This window comes from Miniopterus schreibersii (genome assembly GCF_964146895.1).
Source record: "Miniopterus schreibersii genome assembly, chromosome: 8".
NCBI lineage: Eukaryota > Metazoa > Chordata > Mammalia > Chiroptera > Miniopteridae > Miniopterus > Miniopterus schreibersii.
This window is the reverse complement of record NC_138109.1, coordinates 10,298,233-10,323,211: the sequence shown is the minus strand read 5'-3', so window position 1 is coordinate 10,323,211 and position 24,979 is coordinate 10,298,233. Positions and strand designations below refer to the sequence as shown.

Here is a 24,979-nt window from a genome sequence, read left to right as displayed (position 1 = left end):
AAAATCATTTATATGAGGTAAAGCCACTTGGTTAAACACATTCAAAATGCCTGCTTGCCATCAAGATGCAGTGGTGGTGAAGAGTAAAGTGTGCCTTAAGTAAAGCCATACAGCAAAACAGTGTGCAGGCAGACATTAGCTCACGGTAAAATGAACTCAGCTTGGTAGCTTTCACTAACATTGAATAATATCACAGGAGCAGCTTAATTGCAGAGTCTATTTTAGAGCAGCTGGTTGTGGGGAAGGGATGGGAGGAAAGCTAGGAGATAAAAACAATTTCTGTACCATCTTAGAAAGCTTTAAGTAGAGAGATGTAGAACTATCTTTTTATAATATTATGAAAAATAAAAACATGGCTAGACTGCTAAGCAACAGAAAAGTTGACACATAACTAAATACTAATGCCATCATCTACTCTCCCTGCTCCCTCTGATGAGAGTCTGGGTTAATCCCCACTGTGCTGATGGACCACATGGACCTGAGATACTTTACCTGTGGTATACAGTACTGAGGACCCTGGGGCACTGGGTACGGCATGGGCAGATGGTTAACCATCATGATGTGCTGATTGGCCTGATAGACTGCAGTGGGTGTCTGTGCACCGGGTCGAATAGAAGGACTGCTGTTCGGGATGGTAGCTCTAGGAGGCTGTATTTGAGGCCTCTGGAAAAACTGGGAAAGGAGAAAAAAAAGATTTATTTATTTATTTTTACAAAGGGGAATAAATAAATTTTATAATCTTGAACTTTCTCCTTGTTTCCAATAATTAAAATCTTATCAACTTGAATTAAAAATACAATATACGTAAAAAGAGACTAAACTGTCTATGACTGGGCTCACAAAAAATATTCTATACTAGTCACACTAGTTTAAGTTTTGATCATGTCACACATTTGAAAATAGGAAGGCAGTCTCATTTTTACAATGAAGACTCTCCTAATTTAAACTAAAAATTCCATACTATAATTAATAATTTTTAAATGTGTGATAAAATATAATAAAAGGGGTAGCTGGTGTCTCTCTAAAAGTTTTGTTGTATAAAAGCACTGACTCTTTCATAAAGAGTAGGTGGCTTATCAACTTATTAAAAATTAAAAGTAGTTTCTTTAAAAAAACCTATCATTTAAGTCATTCACAAAATATTTAGAAGAACAAGAATCTTTCTGGACATAAAATTTTTGTCTCAGTGTATGAGGGTTCAGTTTAATCAAAACTGCCTGTAGGTTGTCGCATGCTGATTGTCCCATGATGGGAGAACCCTTTTCAAAAAGTGGCAACCCCATACAAAAATGAACCCAATTTTGATTTCTCAAATAGTTTGCAACAAAAATGAGGGACCCAGGCAGGCGTGAGGATGGTCTGGAAGGAGCAGAGCTCAAATCTCTCAAACGGCAACCAGTACTTGTGGTTATTTACGGTCTTCACTGCAGACGTAAAAGCCCTGAAACAATATTCCAGTATTAAATTCTCACTGTGACTTCGGCAGCAATCACCCTATCTCATCGTAACAAGGGGACAGTAATAAAGAGGCCATGCAGAACCAGTAGTTTGTTACCTGGATAGGTCTGAATCCTCCCTTCAATTATGAAGCAAGAAAGCAGCAGGAAACAGAAAGAAAGCCAATGGAAAAGCTTACAGATCAACAGGAAGGGGAAGACGTAGCATGCAGCTCAGCAACATCCATTTAGTAACGGGGGGGGGGGGGAAGACTAGGAAATCAGAATGGCAGTTCTCCACTGAGAGTCCAAGACCACACGGGACTGAAGACTCAAATCACGTTCAACTGAAAATGAATAAATCCAGGGGCAAAAATATTCTTACAGTAGCCACAGCGCTAACAGCCCGGAAGGAAATGTCTGCCTAATGGCACAAGTACAGTTGGGACTAGTGATCCCTCCTCTTGGCTCAAGGACAGCCATCATGTGATTATTTAGCTTCTCTAGGGGGCTCTCTCCAGCTTCAATGGGGATAGGAGCTAATAATAAAAGTGCCATTTGTAATTTTAAAGTTTGAGACATATATCAAACTCTTCAACATATATCGGACTCTCCTTTCAACTGACCAGGCATGTAAGAGGCCACTTATAGCTTTAAAATAGGAAAACATAGTAAACAGTCTAGCTCCAAAATCTGAGTTGTCTCAATTCCAGACCTACTGCTATTGATCCAAATAAAAGCAAAGTTGAGCTTTGACCTTTGGGCCACTCTGGTCTTATCCAGTCCTATTCTTAATCATAAGCTACCCACAAGTGGTAGAAGCAGTAACTTTACATCTTGTGCAGAATTGGAAGAACTGGGATCCAGTGCCCGAGGCTCATCCCCATTCAGCCTTCATACCCCAGGGGCAAAAAAAAGCACTAAAGCGGTTAAGTCACTTAAAAAAATAGTAAGGTATTGCAGGAGAATGAAGTGAACGAGGAAATCAGATGGGGAAGGCCAGAGAGTAGCTGATGGAGATGAAAAGGAAGTACAAAAGGCAAAGTTGATAACACAGGAACCTGGGCTGGGCCACAGGAGAGCAAAGTCTTCTGGTGATCTCCACTGACACAGTTTTGGTGACAGGCAAAAGAATTTCTGTTGGCTGCGACCAGGGACACTGAACTAGTAAACTTTTCACACTAAACTTCACTTCTCTTAATTACGTAGCAGATAGAATCTATTATTCATCAATGTATGTGAGTTGCAAGAACATTTCAGGAATAAAGAATCATTTTCATAACTTACTTATCAGGAGCCACAAAACTGCTGAAGGCCTCAAGGAGAGAGGAGTCACTCATCTGCTCAACTTACTGAGCCTTACAGTCGGCAGGCACAGTAGATAAAAAGATTAACCCTATAATATCCTTGTCCACCAACTAGAGGGCAGCCAAGGCAAGGAGAGGATCAAGCGGGTACAGGTGATAATCTACTGTGGCTACATTATCATCAATTTTTTCAAAGTACTTATTGCTTGAAAACACATGGGGTTATGGTGAGAGAGAGGAAACTAACCCATTTACTTATGCAGAGCAAGAAAAATAGATATGCACAAAGTTTTCCCACAGTGTTAATAGTCTACTGTACATGAGTGCTAATCTTGCCACTATTTTCCAGCACTCTGCTAGGACTTTACCAGCCTCGCTACAGAAACTGTGCTTACAGCTTATTCAAGGAGGTTTCTGAAGAGTATGACTTTTCTTCAGCAGCTTTAAAACAGGAACAAGTGTTTCAATGATACTCCTAATATTAACATACAGCTGAGCCACTAAAACACAAAATTTGTGGTTATATGGACATACAGTATCTTTTTATAAACTAAGATTTCAGCTTTGAAGCTAAATAGAAAAATGTACTCATATCAGCACATTAAATAATAACAGTTAAGATTTATATAGCACTCTCTAGCTACCAGGTACCACCCTAAACACTTTACATATACTATATATTAACTTAGCCTCACAACAAATCTCTAAAGCAGGTACTGTTATTAATACCTCCATTAGATAGATGGGGAAAATCGAGGGAAAGGAAGATTAAGTAACTTGCTGAAGGTCTCCCATCTGTAATTTAAATACATCAGGTTCATACTCTGCCTCTCATGAAATGAATCACCCCTTGTATTTTCAAACAAGTGCACTCGAGTCAGAAGAAACCTTTTCAAAGGCTGAAGGGATATGGGAAGACCTTTATTTAACTACACTAACGGGCAGAACATCCCTCAACCATAATTGATTCCTGGTAAGAAAAATGCTACATCAATTACTTCACAAAATTTATCATTCAAGAAAACAAATTTCTTCTACCTAAAGGACTCTAGTTCTCTCTCTCCCTTAAAGTAACTGAAACTTGTTCATATGCTTTTATATCCTTGATACGTTTAAGACAGAAGATTTTTAAAAGGACAGGATATTTGGAGCTTGCCCCCCACACCTTTTTAAAAAGTTTCTCTCTGTCCCTCTCTCTCCCCTCCCGACACACACCCACCATTCTAATATCTACAGGACTAGAAAAGCTGTGATGGCTAGAAATGGAAAGAAAAAGAGATGGACCCTCTTTTTTGTATTCCCTCCTACCCATTCAACTGTGAATGAAGAATTAGATTTAATAGCAGCACAGGAAATTAGGGTTCCACGGGTGGGCACAGCAGCAAACCACAGCTTACTGAAAAGAATGTGTGAGTGTGAATGTGAATGTGAATGTGAATGTGAATGGGCTTTCCCAAAATGCTTGCAATGCTTCTGAATCCCTTTTCCTCTCCACTGAGTGATAAAGAGTCATTAAAAGAATCAAACTCTTCTGGATGGAAGGACAGTACAGGTCATTTAGTCTAACCATATATCTAAAGTCTGAATCTTTTACATGATATGCCCTTGGGGTTATGAAATATTAGCAACTTAAGTCACAGTTCCATTTCATTGTTAATGGAGTTCTGACACTTCAACAGTCTCTCTATCAGCTCCAAATTTTTCTCTGTACCACCTACCCTCTGTTCCAATTGTCTAAACCTAAAATCACATCGAAGTCAAGTCCTCCTTCTCCATAAGTGACAAACCTCTGAGTTATCTGAAGACTGCCATCACTGCCAACTTTCATACCTCTATCTATTTTTTGTTCGAAGCCAATCGCCACCCTCTACCCTTTGTCCCTCCAACCAAGATTTTTTAATTCCTTGGCTAGCTTTCTCTTCTCTCAATCTGGTCCCTTGCTCAAAGTGTCACTAAAGAAAGAACCAAACAAAACAGCCAGTTGGGGTCTGCATGAATGTACTTGACCTTCTTCATTCAATAAATAACTGTTGCCGAATGAAAGCAATATATCTCCAATATTCCAGTCAGCTACGTTTCCATTAATAAAACTAAGAATCACAGGAACTCTTCTGTCCACTGCATTTTACTATTGATTGGTACTGAATTACAATAATTTAAAACTCATAAATCTTCTTCATACATAACCTGGGAATATGTCTTGTTTTTCACTTCTGTGTGTACTCTTACAGTTGTGTTTGGAAGCTCATATAAGGAATCTTGTAAATTTTTTTTCTTTAAAGATGTATCTGGTTAGAGGTTTGTTGTGAGGCTAAAACTATACAAGTAGTGTTTAGAGTGGTACCCATTAGCAAGTAAGTGCTATATGAAATTTATAATTTCAACACATCATTTTAGACTGTACAGATTTTTTTAAACTCAGAATATAGCACACAACGTCAAAATTGCATGACCATCAGCAAATGTGACAGGCATGTTATTAATCCAAGCACTGAGAAAGATGCTGACAAGGGCTAGGTAGAGAAGAATCATGTACAACGTAAGTATCATCTCCAAATTTGACTATAATTTGTTTTAAGTATTTTATCTTTCAACAATCCACTCGTATGCCAGGAGAATGGCAGAAGGTGACAGCCCTCATTTGAGGTGGTATTGGGCAGTCCAAAACAGAGGATGAACTTAGGGTACTTGTGACTGCTGACTCTCATAGAAACACTCTAGAAGCCAGAAAAAAAGCATTACTCTTGGAAAATGTTCTAATGATACAGGAATTACACCATTGCCCAAAGTTTTCTGGCCAATAACACTGGTAAAAAATGCTTTTTGAAGATGCTGGTAATTATATCATTTCTCATGACTTAGCTCTCTAAAATTATCAAGAGAGAAAGATATCTCTAAAACACTACATAATAATCATAAAACCTATTCAATCCCACTAGTTCTTCCTATGTGGGAAACCACTACTGAGTACATATTAACTCGCAAAGCAATAAAAAACATACCAAAAATATGCTTCTGAAATCCCTAGATTTTTGCAGTATATAGTTTAGCCTACTAGAGGGATAACAGTAAGATTTGCAATTAAGAGTAGTTTAGATTAATATTGTTAAAAATTCTAAAGTACTTTTGAGAAAAATAATAGTGCTATGATTTTCTGACAAGTTACAGAGGGACACACAGCAAAATGGGGTATCATTCAAGTATCAATCACATATTCTGCTGACTTCCCCTTACAATGAAGATTATTATTGTAAATTCTTTCTGTTTTTCCTGCATGTAGTTAATATTGCATACTTTAGGTTTCACTGATAATTAGGAGATAAAAGCCCTAAAAAACTAAGTTGTCCAACACAGTAGCCTCTAGTCATATTTGGCTACTTAAATGGAAATTAATACTTAATTTAAACGTCAGTTTCTCAGCTACACTGCACATTTCAAGTGCTCAATAGCCAATGCAGCCAGTAGCCGTGATAGGGGCAGCGCAAATGAGGAGCATGTCACAGAGTTCTTTCAGCAGCGCTGTCCTGGAGGGTTAATTCCAAATAGGCGGAAGAAACCCCTAAGGGTGCTGCCAGAGACAAGGAGGTGTTCTGTAAGATCATAATGCAGAGTCTGGGAAATGAGCTTCCTTGTAGAACGCTTCATTTTGTAGGTAAAAATAGCTTGGGGGAACAGGAAAAGGCAGGCTGTCTCACTGTGTAAAGGAAATTGACACTTACCAAGAACTTATGTGCCAGGCAAGTACTTTAATACTCCCAACACCTCAATATTATATCATTTATGAGACTATTTTATCCATTTCACAGATAAGAAAGCTGAGGCCCAAGGTTAGTTTGTAGTAAAGCTAAGACTGAATCCCAGTTATGTCAACTCCTAACCTGTATTTTCCTGTCTCTGTTGCAACCCTACAACTCCTTGTGACTAAGACACCAGATAAAACTGCCCATCACAGATTTATATCAAGCTCTGAAAAATCTAAGATTTCTGGTCATAAGACTACATAGATGCTTAATCTGATTTCCTAGCAATATCCATTAAACTCTGATGTGCCAGGTCGCCCCAGAGGCAAGCCTTAATCTTCATTTTACTTTCCAAATGAAAGAAACTGCCTAAAGCAACAGAAATATTCTCTACAAGGAACAGGACTTCAACGATAACAGCATAACTCTGAATACAGAAACCTTTAGAGGCCATAACAAAAGGGGGGGGGGTCAATAAGAGCTAGCTGTTTTTCTTTCTTTCTTTTTAGAATATCTTTTTGCAAAAAAAGAACCAAACTACAAGGGGAAAACATGTATAGTTTCAATGCTTGCCATCAGGTAACATATTCCTTGAGGCCAAATACTATTAAATTTTATGAAGCTTATTATTTGCTTACACTAAATCCAACTACTTTGAATATGGCACATTACTCAGCATTTGTGAACAGTATATGAACTAAAATCATATATCAACACACTGCAAAATGTTTTTGTTCTATGAACATGTTTAAATACCAATTCCCTGGGCTTTTCTCACAGTGCAAAGACTACCAGTCATAGTATATAACCAACACTTAATCTCTCTTACGAAAAAGCCCTAATGTCAAATAAAGACAGGAATATAAGTAACTTTGAACCACAACTACACAAATTTCAATGACCAAAGACATGAAACCAGTAACACAAGTCAGAATTACATTATACCAAATGACTTGTTTTTAATTCTGAGTGTACGTTCTGTTCTTTCAGTTTCTAATTGCCTTAGGATTTTCAAACATCCAAGTAAAAATAGTAGACATAGTTCTAAAGTCAAGGGTGTTTTGCATATAAAATTACTTAGGATTTCTTTTACCTTTAAAGAAAACTGTTATTCTCTTCAAGTTATAAAATACATTATTAAAAAATTAAAATAAAATAGAATATGCTTACTAATCTAAAGAATACCTACAAAAGCCAAAAACTAATAGTACCACGAGGCTGTGGCTGAAATAAGCCTAATTAGAGCATGGTATTCCTGACTTGAGGGACTCAAAAGGAGCCCTAGTTGCCCACAAATAAAAATCTTCTAAATAAAATTACAAGAAACACCTCCTGTAACAGTTTCTTGGTTCTATTAAACTAAAAATGTTTATTGTCCAAAATCTTGTTTCATTTCAATTCAAATAAATTCATTTTACAAAGAAGAAAATAAATACATTTTAGATTACTAAACTGGAAAATGGCAATTATTTCTGAATAGCTTACCTAAAGAATAATTTTTTTTTTCCTTTTAAAAGTTGATAGGACCATTATTAAGCACACATAGAAAGTTATATATTTACTACTGGACTTTAGAAACAGCAATCATAGGAAACATCATCCAGCACCAATTATTTTGTTAAAAAATAAATAAATAAATAAACAAACACACACACACACACACACACACCCCTCTCACAGAATGGAAGAACATATGGTCAGAAAGGTAGCCACTGATGAATAATGTAATAAAGGAGCAATGAGAAATCTTATCACTAATTCTAACTATTCAAGGTTAATTCTAATTCTAATCCTTGATTTAATTCTTTCTGGCCAAAGTGAACCATTTGTGCCTTCAATTCAACTTTAAATCTTAAGCATGACAAAAACCAAAAATATACCAGGACATTGATGTTTTCCCTTTAAAAATATATTCCCTTTAAAAATATATAAACTCAGTATTTTTCACTGTATTGTTTTCATTATGTAACTTTCTACGTCCTGTTTTGACTTATGAGCATCTACTCCGTGAATCTCTCAGGGTTTAGGTCTTTACCTGACTTTCAATCTGAGAAGATTCTCTTAAATACAGACTTTGGCTTGCGATTCTCAAATGGTAAATAATATCTCACCCCCATAAAGGGTATTTGGAAATGTATGAAGGTGTGTTTTGTTTTGTTTTTAATTGTCCCTGGGAGAATTCTACTGACATTTAGAGACCAAAGGTTGTTAAATCAACTGTAATTACAGAGCAGTTTTTCATAACTGGTGATTCCACAGAAAATGTCCATACCTATTCCATAGTGTAACAAACCAAACTGGCCCCTGCCTACCCTCACTGATACAGAACAGCAAGCTTTTTCTAACGATTTACTCAATGCCATACCTCAACACTGGTTCAGTTACCTCTGCTCAGCATTGGCACTTCAAGCCCATGCCCCTCCCCCTCCTCTATTTCTCTAAGTTAACTACTGCTGCTGCCTGAGCCAAAGTTACAGATTTCCTTTTCACTGTTTAGAAAGGAGGTATGCCACAGTAAAAAAAAAAAAAAGCAGCTATCTGAGGTTTTTGTATCCAAAAGCAATGCTCTGGACTTCTCCTGCATCTCAAGAACCCATCTTCAAGAGCTAATGTTCAAAAGTAATTTTTCTTGCTAAATAATAAGTATACGCACATGCATAGTTCAATTTTTTATTAGCTGAAACATGCCATAATTTTACAAGCATCATCCTACAGCTAAATGAAATACTAACCTGCCAATACTTTTTTGAGTTATATTATACATGAAAAATGATTTCAGGAATGAAATCATCCTTTTCTCACAAAAAGTCCTTAAAGTTTTCTTTGGTTGTTGGAAATAAGAAACAAAATGTATCAGAAGCCTTTAGGCTTAGAAGAAAGTTTAAAAAACAGATTTTCCCAAAGCTGGCTACTTATAAAAGGCTTAAATACAACATCCCTATTTGAGGACCACTACTATTGAACACAGAATATACAAACACCTAAACTTGTATCAAAGAGTGCAAAAATCATTTTTCTGAATCAGTAGTTTCTTTTTACTCTGCTTCTTGAGCAGAGATCTCCCAGGTTTGTCAAGGGCATCTGGCTTGACCCATGACTAAAATTTAAGCCTTGCCTCTACTATCCTTGACTAAATTAAAAAAAAAAAAAAAAATTATAATCAATCTTTTTACCTAAGGGACTATTTTTTTATTAATAGTCATTTTACCCTCTAGATTCTTAGTATGTGCCAAACACACTGCTAATTATTTTATTTGCATTATCTCATTACTTTTCACATCAGTCTTGAGATGGCATTAATACTGCCCCTATTTTACAGATGAGAAAACTGAGGCTAAGAACAGTAAATAACTTACCCAAGAACACACACTTAACAAGGAAGAGTCAAACTGAGGCCTAGCTAATGCTAAAGTCCAGGCTCTTAGAGTACTATAACAATACTTTTTTTAAATTGATTTTAGAGGAGAGAAACATCAATGTCAGAGCAAAACATCGATCAGCTGCCTCTTGCATGTCCCCCTACTTGGGATTAAGCCTGCAACCTGGGCATGTGCCCTGACTAGGAATTGAACCAGCAACCTTTCGGTGCACAGTAAGATACCCAACCAACTGAGCCACACTGGCCAAGGCAATGATACTCTTTTTTTTCCCTTTTTTTAAATAGATATCTTTTATTGATTTCAGAGAGGAAGGGAGAGGGAGAGAGAGATAGAAACATCAATGATGAGAGAGTCATTGATCGGCTGCCTCCTGCATGTCCCTCACTGGGGATGGAGCCTGCAACCCAGGCATGTGCCCTGACCGGGAATCGAACCGCAATCTCCTGGATCCTAGGTCGATGCTCAACTGCTGAGCCATGCCCGGCCAGGTAATACTATCTCGATACTAGAATATACCCCCAAGTTTTATTTCTTTATCAAATCCAAAGAATTGCCATCCACTTCATACAACCATCTCTGAGTTCTCCTGCAAAGTATCTTTAACACCTTAGAATTTGCTTGGCTTCACATCCTCTAAACTGGGAAAAGTATTTTGAGAAATAGAGAGACTTATATTAAATCACTGTTAGGCAATAAAAGCCCTCAATTAACAATACCCATTTACTCAGTAAAATGAATTCTAAATATGATACCACAGCTAAACACTGGTAAATTGCTCTCATTTGATCAAACTGCACTATGTTGTATAACAACATTAAAAATAGCTACCGGATATTGACTGCTTACTTTGTGTCAGATGACTTAAGAATATTACCTCTAATGTAGAGGGTATTTATCCTCATTTTACATATGAGGAAACTGAGGCTCAGAAAAAGATCTGCTTAACGCAGCTAATTATACAGTAGAGCTGGTAATATGAACCCAGATCTATCAGATTCCAAAGCCTAGGCTCCTACTACAGCAGAAGAAAATGTTTCAGAACACTCCACAAAAAGCTACTTGGGGAGAAAAACACCCTGTAAGACTTTCTTCTTCTCAAATCACACCCTGCTAAATAAATTAGTGTTGGCATATACATTTTTGAAATTTTAATTTATACAATTACTTCATTTAAAAGAACCAATAGGCTAAAAATATTAAAATTAAATAAAGTAACTATTTTTAATATATCCTAAGAATAAAGATAATTCTATGTAGCAAATGAATGTATATTATTGCTGATTTGTTATTAGGCCTAGGTTAGTAACTGAGATTAAGTGTTTTTAGAAATACTAATGCTATTTTATACACATCAATACAAGTTATATCAGAATGTTAACAGAAAACCCTTAGAATGGTGCCTGTTCCATTCAGTTAAATTTAAACTTAATCCACAAAACCTATGAGGGTTTAGTATACCTAAAATTTTTCAAAGTTCTCTAAATTCAGAGCAATTGTTTTTTTGGAAAGAAAAAATAACTCATTCTTTCTCAGTTGTGCCATAAACAGAAGCAAATGGGCTTGTTAGTAACAAAATACTGTGAAGCAAGGACAAAAAAACTGAGTTGCATCAGACTGAAGCTACTCTTGCAGAGTAGTCTGGGGGGTTCCATGGAAGGGCAGCATTCTAAGAGTCAGCAGCTACTGAAGCCCCACCTATTAGTTAAGGGTGATAGTCAAGGGGCAAGGGTACAGTACCTGATGATGGGCAGGTCGAGGCCCCGCTGCAAACTGAGAAAAGGAGGGGAACAAACACAAAAGGAAAGGCACAGAGAGTCAGAAACACCACAACAAAAACCAAAATGTCACACAATATGCCAAAGGGGAAAAAAAACCCACAAGAAAAAAAAGAACACAAACGGTCAAAGCTTTGCTGCAGGACAGTGACAGACAGGTACTAAGATTCAACAGGTTAACGCCACTACCAGAAACAGTTTGCCATCTATCAGCTGGGAGAGAACCAGCTAAGCTGTTTGGCACGGATAAGGGTGCTTCTCTGATAGGAATACTTTTTAAAAAAACCTAAAATTAAAAAAACATTTGAAACACTAAATGGTTATATTAAGACAAATGTATGAAAGGTGTGCTTATGCAACTGACATAGCTGGAGGGAATGAAAAATGCTTTTACATTACAAGAAATAGCCAGGAGGTAATTATACTGTCCAACAGGAAATAAAGAATGTAACAGGACTGATGTCAAATTTACTTAAGTTAAATGGGACATCTCACACATGAAATGGAAGTTTTAGATCTTCCTTTATTTCTTGGAGTTAAAGAATAAAACTGTATTTAATATTATACTTATATATTATATTAAATATGTATTTATAGGTTATAGATACATATTTAAATATAAGTGATTATATGTTTAAATGCAATTAACTAGTGAAGTTTAATACCAGGCACACCCAAGCATACAGCTAGTGAAGAGCATCACCCTCCAACATGATTAACCAAGTTGTACTATGACAAGCTTAAGAAAGGAGTGACAGAAGTCAAATCTCTCACTATTTATAGTTATACACAACAGCACAACACTGCACATATGTACACACTGCTATCTGATACTGAGAATAAACGCAGAAGACATAACTTCCCAGCTAACTCAGAGTACGTGACAGCAGATAAATACATGATTCAGCTCTCACTTTCCCTAGCTTAGAATGGAAGAAAAAGTCTATTCACCCATCACATTTTAAACACTAAGCCTCTAAGATCAAATAATTCTTCATCAGAGCAAAACTGGGCTTCTAATGTGATTTTTACTAAAAAGGACAGAAAAATATTTGGGTATATACTGTCATGTACTGGCTAATTATATATTTAACTGTTGAGATGGTGACCACACTCTTAGTGAAAAGATAATACTTAGAAAGTAGTTTTGAATGCAAACCACACAGAATTTTTATTTTATTTAAGGAGCTAAAATATATTTCTTTAGTTGTTTTATTTCCTATAGAGCCTTCCTCTGTCAGCTCATCACTCCAGGTGAATTAGACTGAAGATTAAGAAACAATCCCTCATACTCAGAATTTAGTTATCTGCAAGTATTTGCGAGAGATTTGGAATTATTTCCCCAACTGCCATTATTTCATATAAAAAAATTCCAGTGAAGCACATGCCATAATGTAGGAGAGAGCTGAAGAAAGCTGTATCAAGAACTCCCCTTAGAAGCTAAACTGTCACCTGCTGTTCAGACAATGAAAGTGCCTTAATACATTTTGAAGTTACTCAGCATAACTCGGGTTCTCTACGACCCATGCGATTAGTGTGGTAGGTCATCCATTATATTTACGAACCATACTTTTTCAGAATGATAATGGCAGCTCTAGTTCTTGCAGAACATTTTCTCATCAAAGAAACTGAGGTCTATAATTTCAGCTTTTCCAATTATGAAAAGAAAACAAATCATACCTCTACTACGAACATAAAGTTCCAAGAATAGGCAGTACCACTCACGTAGGAGAGTGGCGAGTGGAAGGGAGATGTTTCTTAATGACGTTTTTGAAGAAAACAGGAGAGAAGGGCCATGTTAAAAAATTAACCTGAGTATAGCAGTACCTGTCTTATCACTGTTCCACAGAAAGGTCCCATTTCTAAGGCTCTAAAATAAAAGTTGAAACTTTGTATATTTCTAATGTTCTGGTCAAAAGAGAATGTTCTATGAACAAAAGAAGTACCTTATAACATTATACAGATATTTTTTTAAACCACAACTTGAGTTAGTGGGAAAGTACCCTAGTCTATTTTGCACTAGTCACCATTGGCTATTGAGTTTGTCAACTGAAATGACAATGGTCTTAATCCTGTGAATAACTGTAAGCAACAGAACAAACTGTAGTCGCTGCTGGCTCATATAAAGAATAGAAACTTTCGTTTCTTTTTTTCTTTTTCTTTTTTTAAAGAGAGGTCTTTAAGATGGTGAGGACTGTAGATATTAAGAAAAGCAGCCTTCTGTGAACTTGGATCCAATGCCATCCACCCACCCACTCACTCACTCTTCTGTGCACAGTTGGTAACTGGGCACGGCCAACAGAACACTGATGTAACTTTGGCACTGAGCACCACAAAATGTCAAAATAACCAAAGTAACAGGTTACTGCAAAAGCCAAACTGTCCGCCTCTCCCAATTAAGTATTCAACAGCTTTACTATTTTGGAGGCTATTTAAAAGTAAACTACTGTTTAAAGAGTTCCAGTACAACCAGAAAATGGAACAGGTAAATAGCTTATCAGTATTTTTTTTACCTTTAAACAAGATTTTCAATAATAAGAATTTAACTAAGATACTGAGAAGTATCAAACAGAAATACAGGCACAAAGATAACCTGAAGGAGGGAGGGGGCCCCTTGAAGCCAGTTGGATTGCAAAGGCAGCTGTCCAGGGAAGAACAGAAAAGCCTAAACCGTGCAATTGCCAATGGCCCATTAATGCAGAAATAGAATGGAGTAAGCTTTAGCTGCCCTACAAAGCCATAGGAAGGGTCCTTCCTTAGTGCAACAGCTTACCTCTCCTCACCAGTTGGGACAGCTGTGGGATGGATGAGACTAGGCTATGGCAACTTGGGATGTAAAAAGAAAATGCAACCCTGCCAAATTTCCTATCCCAAACTTCACCCTCCCAGCACCAACACAAATGAAATAAAGAAAACTGGACCCAAAACAACAAGCAAGAGTAGTCTGGGGTCTGCTAGTCTTGCACTTGTTTTGGGGTATGTAATGGGATGTTATGGGTGTGGTTTTTAGTAATGTAGATGGTAATGGTCACTAGCAGAGCGGATGGCAAAAACTGCATAGAGGATAGTATCTGAAGAGTTTATGACCACAGAAAAATGGCTGACAACTACAGACAATTTCCCCCTTGATATTTGATTATATAATGGAAAGAGGGAAAAGAAGCCTTAAAATTTGTCTTTTAAAATCAAATTCATATGAAAGGGATATCCCTCTTCAAGTTTAAAATAAAGAAAAATCTAAACTTCAAATTATTCCTGTCTAATTCCCAATAGAGAAGACCCACCCAATTTGTTATTCTTTTGCCCACGATGCCTGGCAGAAACTGCCATGCTAAGTTAGACTTTCAGAGAGGAAGAAATCAATGCATTTCTGTTCATCAGCCAATAAATGGATGTGGTCAAAAATAATGAGTGCCAGAGGCACCACTGCCTGCAAGAAGTACAGTTTGTTATATTGCTTACAATGCAGTATTTTATCCAGCCTCTTCCAGCCAAGGACCTGTAAACGGGAGTCTGTTCCAAAACCTTCCTCCTCTTCCAGTTGTCTGTGCAATGTATTGGCACTGTTCTGCTGGGCTGTCAAAAAAACTGGTTTAGAGATGCAGCTCTTCAGTCAGGTTTTGCGCCAGTTCTAACCATGTAAATTTAAATCTTTTTCCCCCAATATTATAAAAGGGGGTTTAGAGGTAAAGAGGGCCGTGGAATTCTTTGCAGTAAACGCTTACCATAATGTTTCATGTTTAATGATCAGAACCTGGGCCTATCTAAATTAATCTGGTGAGATCTCAGGCCCACTCCAAGTAGTCAAGTGTCCACATCCCCAAAGCACTCTCAGAACAAAACTTGCATCAGACATCTTGTTGACCATTTCAGCAAGAAAAAAAAAAAAAAAGAGAGAAAGACAAGCAAACAGGCAACTAGGACCAAAGTCCCACCTCTTTAGAAAGGTTCCTCCACCCCCTGGGGAGAACCAGGATCTAAGAGCAGGTATCAGAGAAGAGGGCAATAGGGGAAAGGAAGACAGGAGGAGGGTAAGAAAGAGATTACATTCTGGTACAGTCAATGCTCTCCTAGTTCTTTGAGCAATTCTTTCACACATTTCAACATTTCTAAATGCATGCATAAAACTAAATGAATAGAAGCTAATGCAATGAAATATTCCTGCACTAGAAGCAAAAAATCAGGGGTAGGGAACCAAAAGAAGGTCCCTATATTGAGGAAAACACAGAGCTGAGGTACAAGTAGCAATGTGAGATACAATGTGAGATGTTACAGAAGCACCTTCTAGCAAAAACTAATCATGCAGGGCAGGAATCGACCGTTCTGAGGAATGGACAGCTGAAGCCACTGTATTCTTTTGTGAAACAGAAGGACGAACCCGGAGTAAATCCACAATCTTTGCAAAACTTATTGCAATCCACGTAAAGGATGAGCAAGGATGATGACAGCATTTACATTTGCACAAAAATTTATTTGCCATTAAAAAAAAATGAGTACACCACTGGTGTATATCATGCATATGTCCACAGTCAAATGGTTTGAACTGATCTAGTGACACCAATTCAGAAGACCTTCCCAAACCACTGGAATGAGTCTAATTAATGAAATTTATTTTACTTGTAAAATCGCCATGCTTTACTCTTCCCTTTCCCCTGAATTTTGAATAGTACAACAAATTAAAAACTGAAATGAACTTGAATGCAACTGGAATTTTTTTAAAAATCATGCCACTGAAAGGTAAAAGAAGATAAAAGGTTCCATTCCTTCTTTTCTTAATAAATTTAAATTATTCACATAGCAAAGAGTGTAAAATGCAATGCTAACCAATATAATAATAATAACAATTATAATAAACAGACTTTGGGACAAATTTCCAAAATTAAGTAAAAATATTAGCCAAAGGAACCCAAGCTCCTACAAACAGAGTTAGGTGGCGAATATCCTCTAGAACAAGCCTCTGCTTCCTTACCGGAGAACGGGTCTGAGGCTGCGAATTCATTGTCTGCGGGGCTTGAGGGTATACCAGCGTGGCTGGGCCTGCATTCTGTCCAGGGGGATAAGGGGTCTGTCAAAGAACAGCAGGAACAATATCAGAGTTGAATAAATATGGGAGGGAAACTCAAATCCAAAGTGTTAAAACATATTTATAGAAGTACTTATTAACGTGCTTTACAGCTCTACTTTTGAAACTTATCTTTATCACAATAGCCAGCAATCCAGAACCAACGCAGCATTTTTTAGGGGTTACCTTAAACCTCCTCCTATCTAGGTGCAATTATTTGATACCGTAAGTAAAAATAGCACTCACTCTCAATTTATCTCTTTCTGAAAAGGACAGCCCATCCACAAACAAAATCAAACATGGCTGAGGGAACTTGTCACTTCTGTAGTGAGCTTTCCAAAGTACCTATAAGCAAAAGTTGCCATTGAGGAAGACATCCTAGAGTCAAATGAGCAGTTCACTTCTAATGAGCAGTTAACCTCTATTCTCTTCCACTGCTTACACCTTAATCCTTCTATATAACCCCATGAAAATACATAATTATTAAGAACTTTAGACAAAAGCTAGAAATAAGTGGTAATACAATACATACTAACTTACCACAAGTTTTCTGAAAATAAGAACAGAAGCTTTTCATTATGAATCTATGTTAAATGCTACACACTAAAATACTATATGCGAAGTGATTTCAGGAAAAAAAAAAAACTTGTAACATGTAAAAAAAAACCTTGTAACATGTTTAAAATGAAATGATAACAAGAGCAATGGACACAAAATCACAGGACTTGGATTCAAATCCTAAAAACTGCCCTTTAGTACTGTTGTTAGCTTGGGCAAGTAATTTATCTTTCCCATGAATGTAAAAAGGAGTAACATACCTACCTCACAAGGCATTGCTAAGATTAAATGAGGTCAAGTCAATTACTGTTCAATCACCTGTAATTACTATAGTTCCAATTGTACAAATGAGGAAATCAGGGTCCGAAACTTTAAGTGTCTTACCCAAGGTAACTAAGTAAATAATGTGTCTAGGAAGTATTCTAACTTTGCTTTAAATATGGAAGATGTTCAATAAATGACTATTTCATTGAAATACCTAAAAAAAAATTTTTAAACCTAACTTTTGGTATTTGTTAACTATTTAATGAGAGTTCAGCTGGAATTACCACCTTAGAGCAAATGTTTGAAAAGATTCATCAAAACTTTCAAATAATGAAAACAAAAACAAGATTAATAAAATATCTTGTAATCTTTTCAACACAGAAACCTTATAGGCATTTCTATAACTGACATTTAAGTTATAGTTGATTTTCTTTTTCATTCTAGTTCTACTAAATTTCGCCACAAACTGAAAACAATGGCAGCAAGTATCCTGCATCTATCAAACTGGATAGATAATTGGATCAACTACGATCCAAAAGTTATTCGGAGGTTTCTTATCAAAGATTATTTTTAGTACTGTTTCAAACCCTAATTTTATGTGTATCACATTCAGATTCTGGAAGGCTGGAACTCTATTTTACCTTGAAAAAGAGTGGTGGCTAGATCTTATCAACTCTGAATGCATTCAAATTGGAAAAGTATTTCATCCAACTCTCTTACAAAATTTGGATATAGTTCGAAAACACAGCATTAATTTCATTCTTTATCAAATTAAAGAAAGTCATCAAGTGTTTAAAAAGCCCCATTCTCAGTGGCGAGGCTCTTTGATTTTAGGAAATCTTGATGCTTTATCTTCAACATTTAGTTTCTGCTACACAGAAGCATAAGCGTCTGCCTGTCAAGATACTGAACACAGCATTGAGATGTAACACTTATAAAACAAAAATATTACCTCTTTCTATACTTCAAAAAGTTATGGACGCCCAGCCAGGCGTGGCTCAGCGGTTGAGCGTCGACCTAGGATCCAGGCGATCAGGGTTCGATTCCAGTCAGGGCACATGCCCGGGCTGCGGACTCGATCCCCAGTCGGGGACGTGCAGGAGGCAGCCGATCAATGACTCTCTCACCATTGATGTTTCTCTCTCTCTCCCTCTCCTTTCCTCTCTCTGAAATCAATAAAGATTAAAAAAAAAAAAAAAGTTAGGGGAGAACTTGCCCTCTCATAAAAGATGCTGAAAATGTTCATGATAGCCATATCTGACCTTATTCAAAATTTTCACTAATATTTTTCAACACTGGAGCCATATAAGGCAATACCCTTACAACTAACTGAAAAAGCAGTATGTGAATTAGCATTCAGGTGTAAGTTCTTTCACTTAGTAACAACACTATTCCTGGCCACACATCAAGCTGGTACTCTAGAAATATTGAGATTATATTACTACTCTCAAAATGATTATTAAAAGACAAAGAACTTATTTTCCATTACTTGGAATTACTATTTTAAACAGACAAAAAGTAATCAAGTTCTTCTTAGAATTTAAATTGTATGTACGCCAAGAGCTGATTCATAATCTGTACACAAGCAGTTTCATCTAAATGCAAAGCATGGTATCTGATGACACCCACATGTGGAAGTGATTCCTCTTTTACAATGCATGCTATTATGCCATTAGCAATATGTGATTTTAATAAGGGCACTGATAAAGAATTTTGCCAACAGCTCACTCAGCTTTCTCTCAGAGCATTATTCCATTGTGGCAGGTTTTAGAAACTTCTTAGGAATGATGTGACTTCTACTCTTGTTGCAAGGAGTGCACCTGTGAAAGATGCCTCTGTGCTTTCCATCTCTTCTCTGCATTTAATGACATGATTAACCAAGTTTACTGAATTAAGTAATTCTGTAATAACTTGCTCAATACAGTAGTATGCTTTGTTGAAAAACATTGCAAAAACCTGAATGGGAACATTCTATGAACGTGTTTCATCACATCAAATGCACAGAGAACTATGCATAAATCAAGGGAGTATCATTTCGGTATTTATCATACACTTTGCACTCCCCCCTTTTGGATACCTTCAAAGTTATCACAAAGATTTAATTCTCCAAGGACACATGTATGAATATTTTATATTTCCAGGACAATCCAGTTCACTATCCAAGGTTAAAAGTTATAGACTTAAATTTTCATTTTCATTATTACTTTGTTTTCATGAGCCCTCTTGAGTCACTGACCTCTTTTTATTAACTGGGTAGAAAAGAGCACAATAGTAACAAAAACAGCAAGCAAATGATGATAACTGACAGGCTGTTAAGAGAATGCCAGTGAAGACAAGCCAGTCAAACAGTCCTTGTGCTACACACATAACCTTTACATCCATAACAACTGCACAAAAAACAGTGGTTTGGACAATTAAAGATAGGAATCCAAGGGTGAATTCATACAAGACCAACATAGTACCTTGTGTTCAGATGTGATGGCTTGCAAATCAGGGACGTGAATAAATATACAAGGATTTTCAATTTTCATAATGTAATACAATGGACTTAAGCCAACAAAAACAATTATAACAGAAAACATGTATATAGCTCTTACCATGCTTCAGACACTATTCTAAGTTCTTCACATACAACTCACAGGTGAGAGGTTATTTCTCCTGTTTTAAGACTCTTCCTTCACTTTAGATAAATAGTGCTATAAAGACTAAGTTCAATATTAGGCGCCTGTGTGCACACACACACAAATCTGACTGAAATAACTTGCCACCGCCTTTCAAAGAGATACTAGGTAATGCCAAATTTTAAATAAGCTTATCCCTTTGACTCCACAATTCCATTTCAAAGAATTTACCCAACAGATATACTCATAATGGGGAGAAAAAAACAAAACAGGAAACATTCTAAGTTTCCATTTGTAAGGGAGAGGTAAAAGTATGCTATAGTCAACCAATGGGAGGATATGGTACAATCTTAAGAAGAGTGAGGTCAATCTACACAGACTTTCATGGAAAGATATCTGTAACACTGAGTGACAGAAGCAAATCGGAGAACTGTTAATTACAAAATCACCCTAGTTGTGTAGTTTTTTGATATATGCATACAGTATACTTGTGAAGATAAAATGTCTTAGGAATGTATGTAGTAAATTTAACACTGGCTACTTTAGAGGGAAGAGAATTGCAAGGGGAGAGTATAGGATAAAACTTGTAGGTCTTACTTTATTTTATACACTTCTGTATTTTGTATTTTCCCTTTTTCATGGATCTGAAGAATTATTTTATAATAAAAACACAATGAAGATAACACATCATTCAGCTTCCCCTTCAATATAAAAAGGCAAAGCAAACCACAAAACCCAGTAGGAGGTCTCTATTTTGCAAAGTTGTAAATATTTTTGGAACACAAATGAAATGTCATCTCATAAATCACAATGAAAATTAAATCAACAATATTTATTGAACTTTAACACAAAGAAGAAGCTATGTGCTGTGTTCTATGTGCACAAATGAAGTTGAAGATATGTGGTTGCTGATTTTTTAACGTTCAAGAAGTTCACAATGTGAGGCTTCCAGGCAAGATGGCAGTGTAGGTAAATGCAGTGGGTACTTGCATCTTCCCACAACCACATCAAAAATACAACTGAACTACCGAAAGGGAGTACGTCAAGTGGAAACAAAAGGACACTAGACAGTAACTGGAAGCCATATAAAAATATAAACTTCTTCAGTAAAGGTAAATACATAAGCAAATATAAAAACCTCTATTATTTTAATTTGGGGTTATAACTCCACTTTTGTTATTTTATATAATTTAATAGACAAAGCATAAAAATAACTATAAATCTAAGTTAATAGGTACACAGTATATAAAGATAAAATTTGTGACACCAATAACATATAGTGGGAGGAGGCAAGGATATAAAGGAGTAGAATATTTGTAAGCAACTGAAGTTATCAGTTTAAAAAGGAGTGTTATAACTTTAGGGCGTTACACATACTCCCCATGGTAACCACAAAGAAATATCTCTAGAATATATACAAAAGGAAATGAGAAGGGAGTCAAAATATGTCACAACTAAGTACAAAGGAAGGCAGTAAGAGAGAAAACAATTTTTTTTAAAAAGAGCACTAACCATACAAAAAATAACAAAATGGCAAAATTGGGACCTTCCCTATCAGTAATTACCTTAAATATAAATGCATTAAGCTCTTCAATCAAAAGATAGGTTGGCATAGTGGATTTTTAAAAAATAGGATCAAATAATATACTGTCTACAAAACATTCACTTCAGACCTAAGGAGGACACACAAGGGTTAAAAGTGAAAGAAAGAAAAAGATATTCCATACAAATAGTAACCAAAAGAAAGCAGCAGCGGTTATATTGATATCAGACAAAATACACTTTGTCAAAAATTATTAAAAGAGACAAAGGAGGGCACTACAATAACAAGAAAATGTCGATCCACCAAGAAGATATAACACTGTGAACATATATGAACCAAACAGCAGAACTCCTAAACTTACGAAGCAACCACTGACAGAATTAAAGGGCACAACAGTGCTACAATAATCATCGGAGACTTCAATGCCCCATTTTCAATAACGGATACAAGCAGTCAGATCAATAAGAAAACCATAGAATTAAGCCTATTATTAGAACAACTGGACCGAAAATACAAACAAAACACAGCATCCAATGACAGTAGAATATATGTTCTTCTTTATTTTCTTAGCGAGAGGAAGGGGGGTGGTAGTGAAAGAAACATCAATGTGAGAGAAACACTGATCGGCCGCCTCCCATAAGAGCCGGAACTGGGGCTGAAACCTGCAACCTAGGTATGTGCCAGGCCTGACCAGGAACAGACGCTCCAACCAACTGAGCCACCTGACCGGGCCATATGTTCTTCTTCAGTACACACAGAACATTCTCCAAGACCGACCATAAGTCTGAGCACAAAATATGTCACAATGAATCTTAAAAATGATCTTTTCTGATCACAATGGAATGAAATCAATAGCAGGTGGAATATACACAAAGATGTGAAAATTAAACAGCACACTCTTAAATAACCAATAAATGGGTCAAAGAAGAAATCACAAAGGATATTGGAAAATATCTCGAGACAAAGGAAAATGAAAAGACAGTATACCGAAACTTATGGGATGCGAAAACTAACAACAATCATCATTTAGCAGTCTGCATAAAATACAGTGCCCAATACGCATTTCAGTGACGGACGGGAAAAACCTAGTTCTTATCTTTTATTTCCAAGGAAGGAGAGTACCAAGCAGACTCAGATCCAGGCAGAATACATATTTTCCTACCTCACAGAGCAAGAGGTGTCATTAGAAAACAAAACTAATGCCCCCACCGCCACATCATCAAGAACACTACAAATGACTAGAGAAAACAGAAATAATTCCTCTACTACAGAGGCAAATACTGTTTCTGCATGTCAATTAGATAGAGTTCAGTGGGATATCTGGTCCAGCTGCTAATCTGCCAAGAACTAGAGAACACTTTTCCTTTCCCCAAATCCGAATTCATCTCCTGTGGAAGAGCTGAGTTCACATGAAATCATTTTCTTCTTTGTTCCTTGGAACATGCCCAAGCACCATGGCTGAACCTTAGTTTTCAGGCCCAGACAATTTTAACACTGAGAAATATTCAATGTGTTACTTATCTATTGGAAAAAAGCAGGTATGAGATCACATACAGTCAGTGTAATTGCTGGAATTACTTTCAAATGGTGTTCAAGTCAGGTCCCATTTATGCAGTGAGTTAGAAGGTATGCACTTTAATACACCACTGCAGGTTTATTAAATTCCTAATGACTGCACAGACAAAAAAGATGCCAAAAAAGAAACCCCAGCAAATATTCTAACAGTGTAATATTAAAAATAAAAGCTTAAATCCTCTCAGGTTAGCTTAATTTTTAAACATGAAATGAAACAAATTAATACAGTGCAATAACTAATGCACATCATTATTAAATCAACCATAAAAAGGTATGTATTTCCCACTTTATATACAGCATCAAGCACTGTGAGTAATACAAAATTCTACAGACTACTTAGAATAATCAAATGCTGCCACTTCATTAAACATCATTGTAAATTGAATTCTGGCATTTATTTCTTCTTAGTGAATGCAGTTTTCCTTCCCCTTTCAAAATACTCTCAGATAAGTGCATTGCTGTACATGCCGCACCTCGAAGAGCAAGAACACTCATATGTCAAAAAGAATAAATCACAGTGACTCAATGCTTCCCAGACAAATGAGCAGATTATGACTATTAGATATACTCAGGCTTCCAAGTGCTCTCTTTTTCAGAGCCAAGCATATAAATAGGTACATAGGGGAATAATAACCACATTTTAACACACTGAAAGACTCGATTACAGTACACGGTGGCACAAACCTTGAGTACAAGGTTAGCAAATCAAGAAAATCAGGGTAAAATATTACTATAATTAAATATTAACATAAAATCCGGCAAATATATAGCACTAACATTTCCATTTCAAAAGAGCATTTGCTATAACCTCAGAAAAAGGAAAAAATGTTCCTGTGTAAAATTTTAGTACCTAAAATACTCAATGATGATGCATCCAAAATGTGTATCTGTCTAGAATACAAGCTAAAATGTAATTGTGCACAATTATTTTCTGTATAATTAGAAAGTTATCTTCTTTACCTAATCTTATATTTAACTACCAAAGCTTTCATCTTTATATTGAAAGAAGTGAAATAGTATTGGCCAACTATACATTCAAAGTTATGTATATGGGAAAGCCCTTGTCAATGGGTCTCCATTATAATTTTTCTATATTATCATTTTAAATGCAGTAAGAAAACAAAAACCCCCTACAAACTATTTTTAGATCATCGCTGAGCTGGTTAAACAAACATTATGCTTGCTATGTAATGTGACTCCCCGAGTACTGACTCTGCCGAGAATAAACAGACATCACGCACACTCAATCACATGAGACAGGTTTAGAAAACAGCTGAGTCACCCACTAACAGTCTTCCTGCTCTCAGTCGCTCTGGAAATTTCTGCCTCACCACAACACTTGGCTCCTTCTCCAGTTCCCACTAATGAGTTACAATTCCCTGAAACCTTTCCCTCAACAACACCAACCAGTTTTATGATAAAGTTCACTTTTAGGCATCACATGGTTCTGCCCTCACCCCAACCAACACACCCAGTGTTCATGACAATAAAAAATCGATGACAAGAAAAAACTGGAGGCTAACTGATTAGGCTGGCGAACTCCCTATTTCAAAAGGCCAGGTCTACTTTGGAGAAAAATCACATCTCTTCTGTTGATCTGGGGTTGAAGGCAGTTATCACTGCATTGTCCACACACTTATCCTTTTTCTAGAAATGGCCAATACATCCCTAGGGCCCCCCCCCCCAAATCCCAGAATGACATGGTCTATGTTCTTGAC

The 24,979-nt window shown here is 36.5% G+C and overlaps 1 protein-coding gene across 31 annotated transcripts in view; it reads right to left on the bottom strand.

Moving 5' to 3' along the window:
- Nucleotides 1-24,979, bottom strand: part of EIF4G3 (eukaryotic translation initiation factor 4 gamma 3) — a 234,008-nt gene that overhangs the window by 113,291 nt on the left and 95,738 nt on the right. For 8 of the 31 annotated variants that reach the window (XM_081145840.1, XM_081145844.1, XM_081145846.1 and 5 more), the window contains 2 exons: nucleotides 16,608-16,703; nucleotides 493-672 (listed from right to left, as the gene is read on the bottom strand). In XM_081145840.1, coding sequence (XP_081001966.1) covers nucleotides 493-672; nucleotides 16,608-16,637 — 210 coding nt within the window. In that variant the 5' untranslated portion in view covers nucleotides 16,638-16,703. Of the gene's footprint in view, nucleotides 1-492; nucleotides 673-1,555; nucleotides 1,567-11,600; nucleotides 11,634-15,100; nucleotides 15,215-16,607; nucleotides 16,704-16,946; nucleotides 17,046-24,979 lie in introns of those variants that run through there. The other 23 variants (XM_081145836.1, XM_081145852.1, XM_081145827.1 and 20 more) reach the window with 9 other exon arrangements.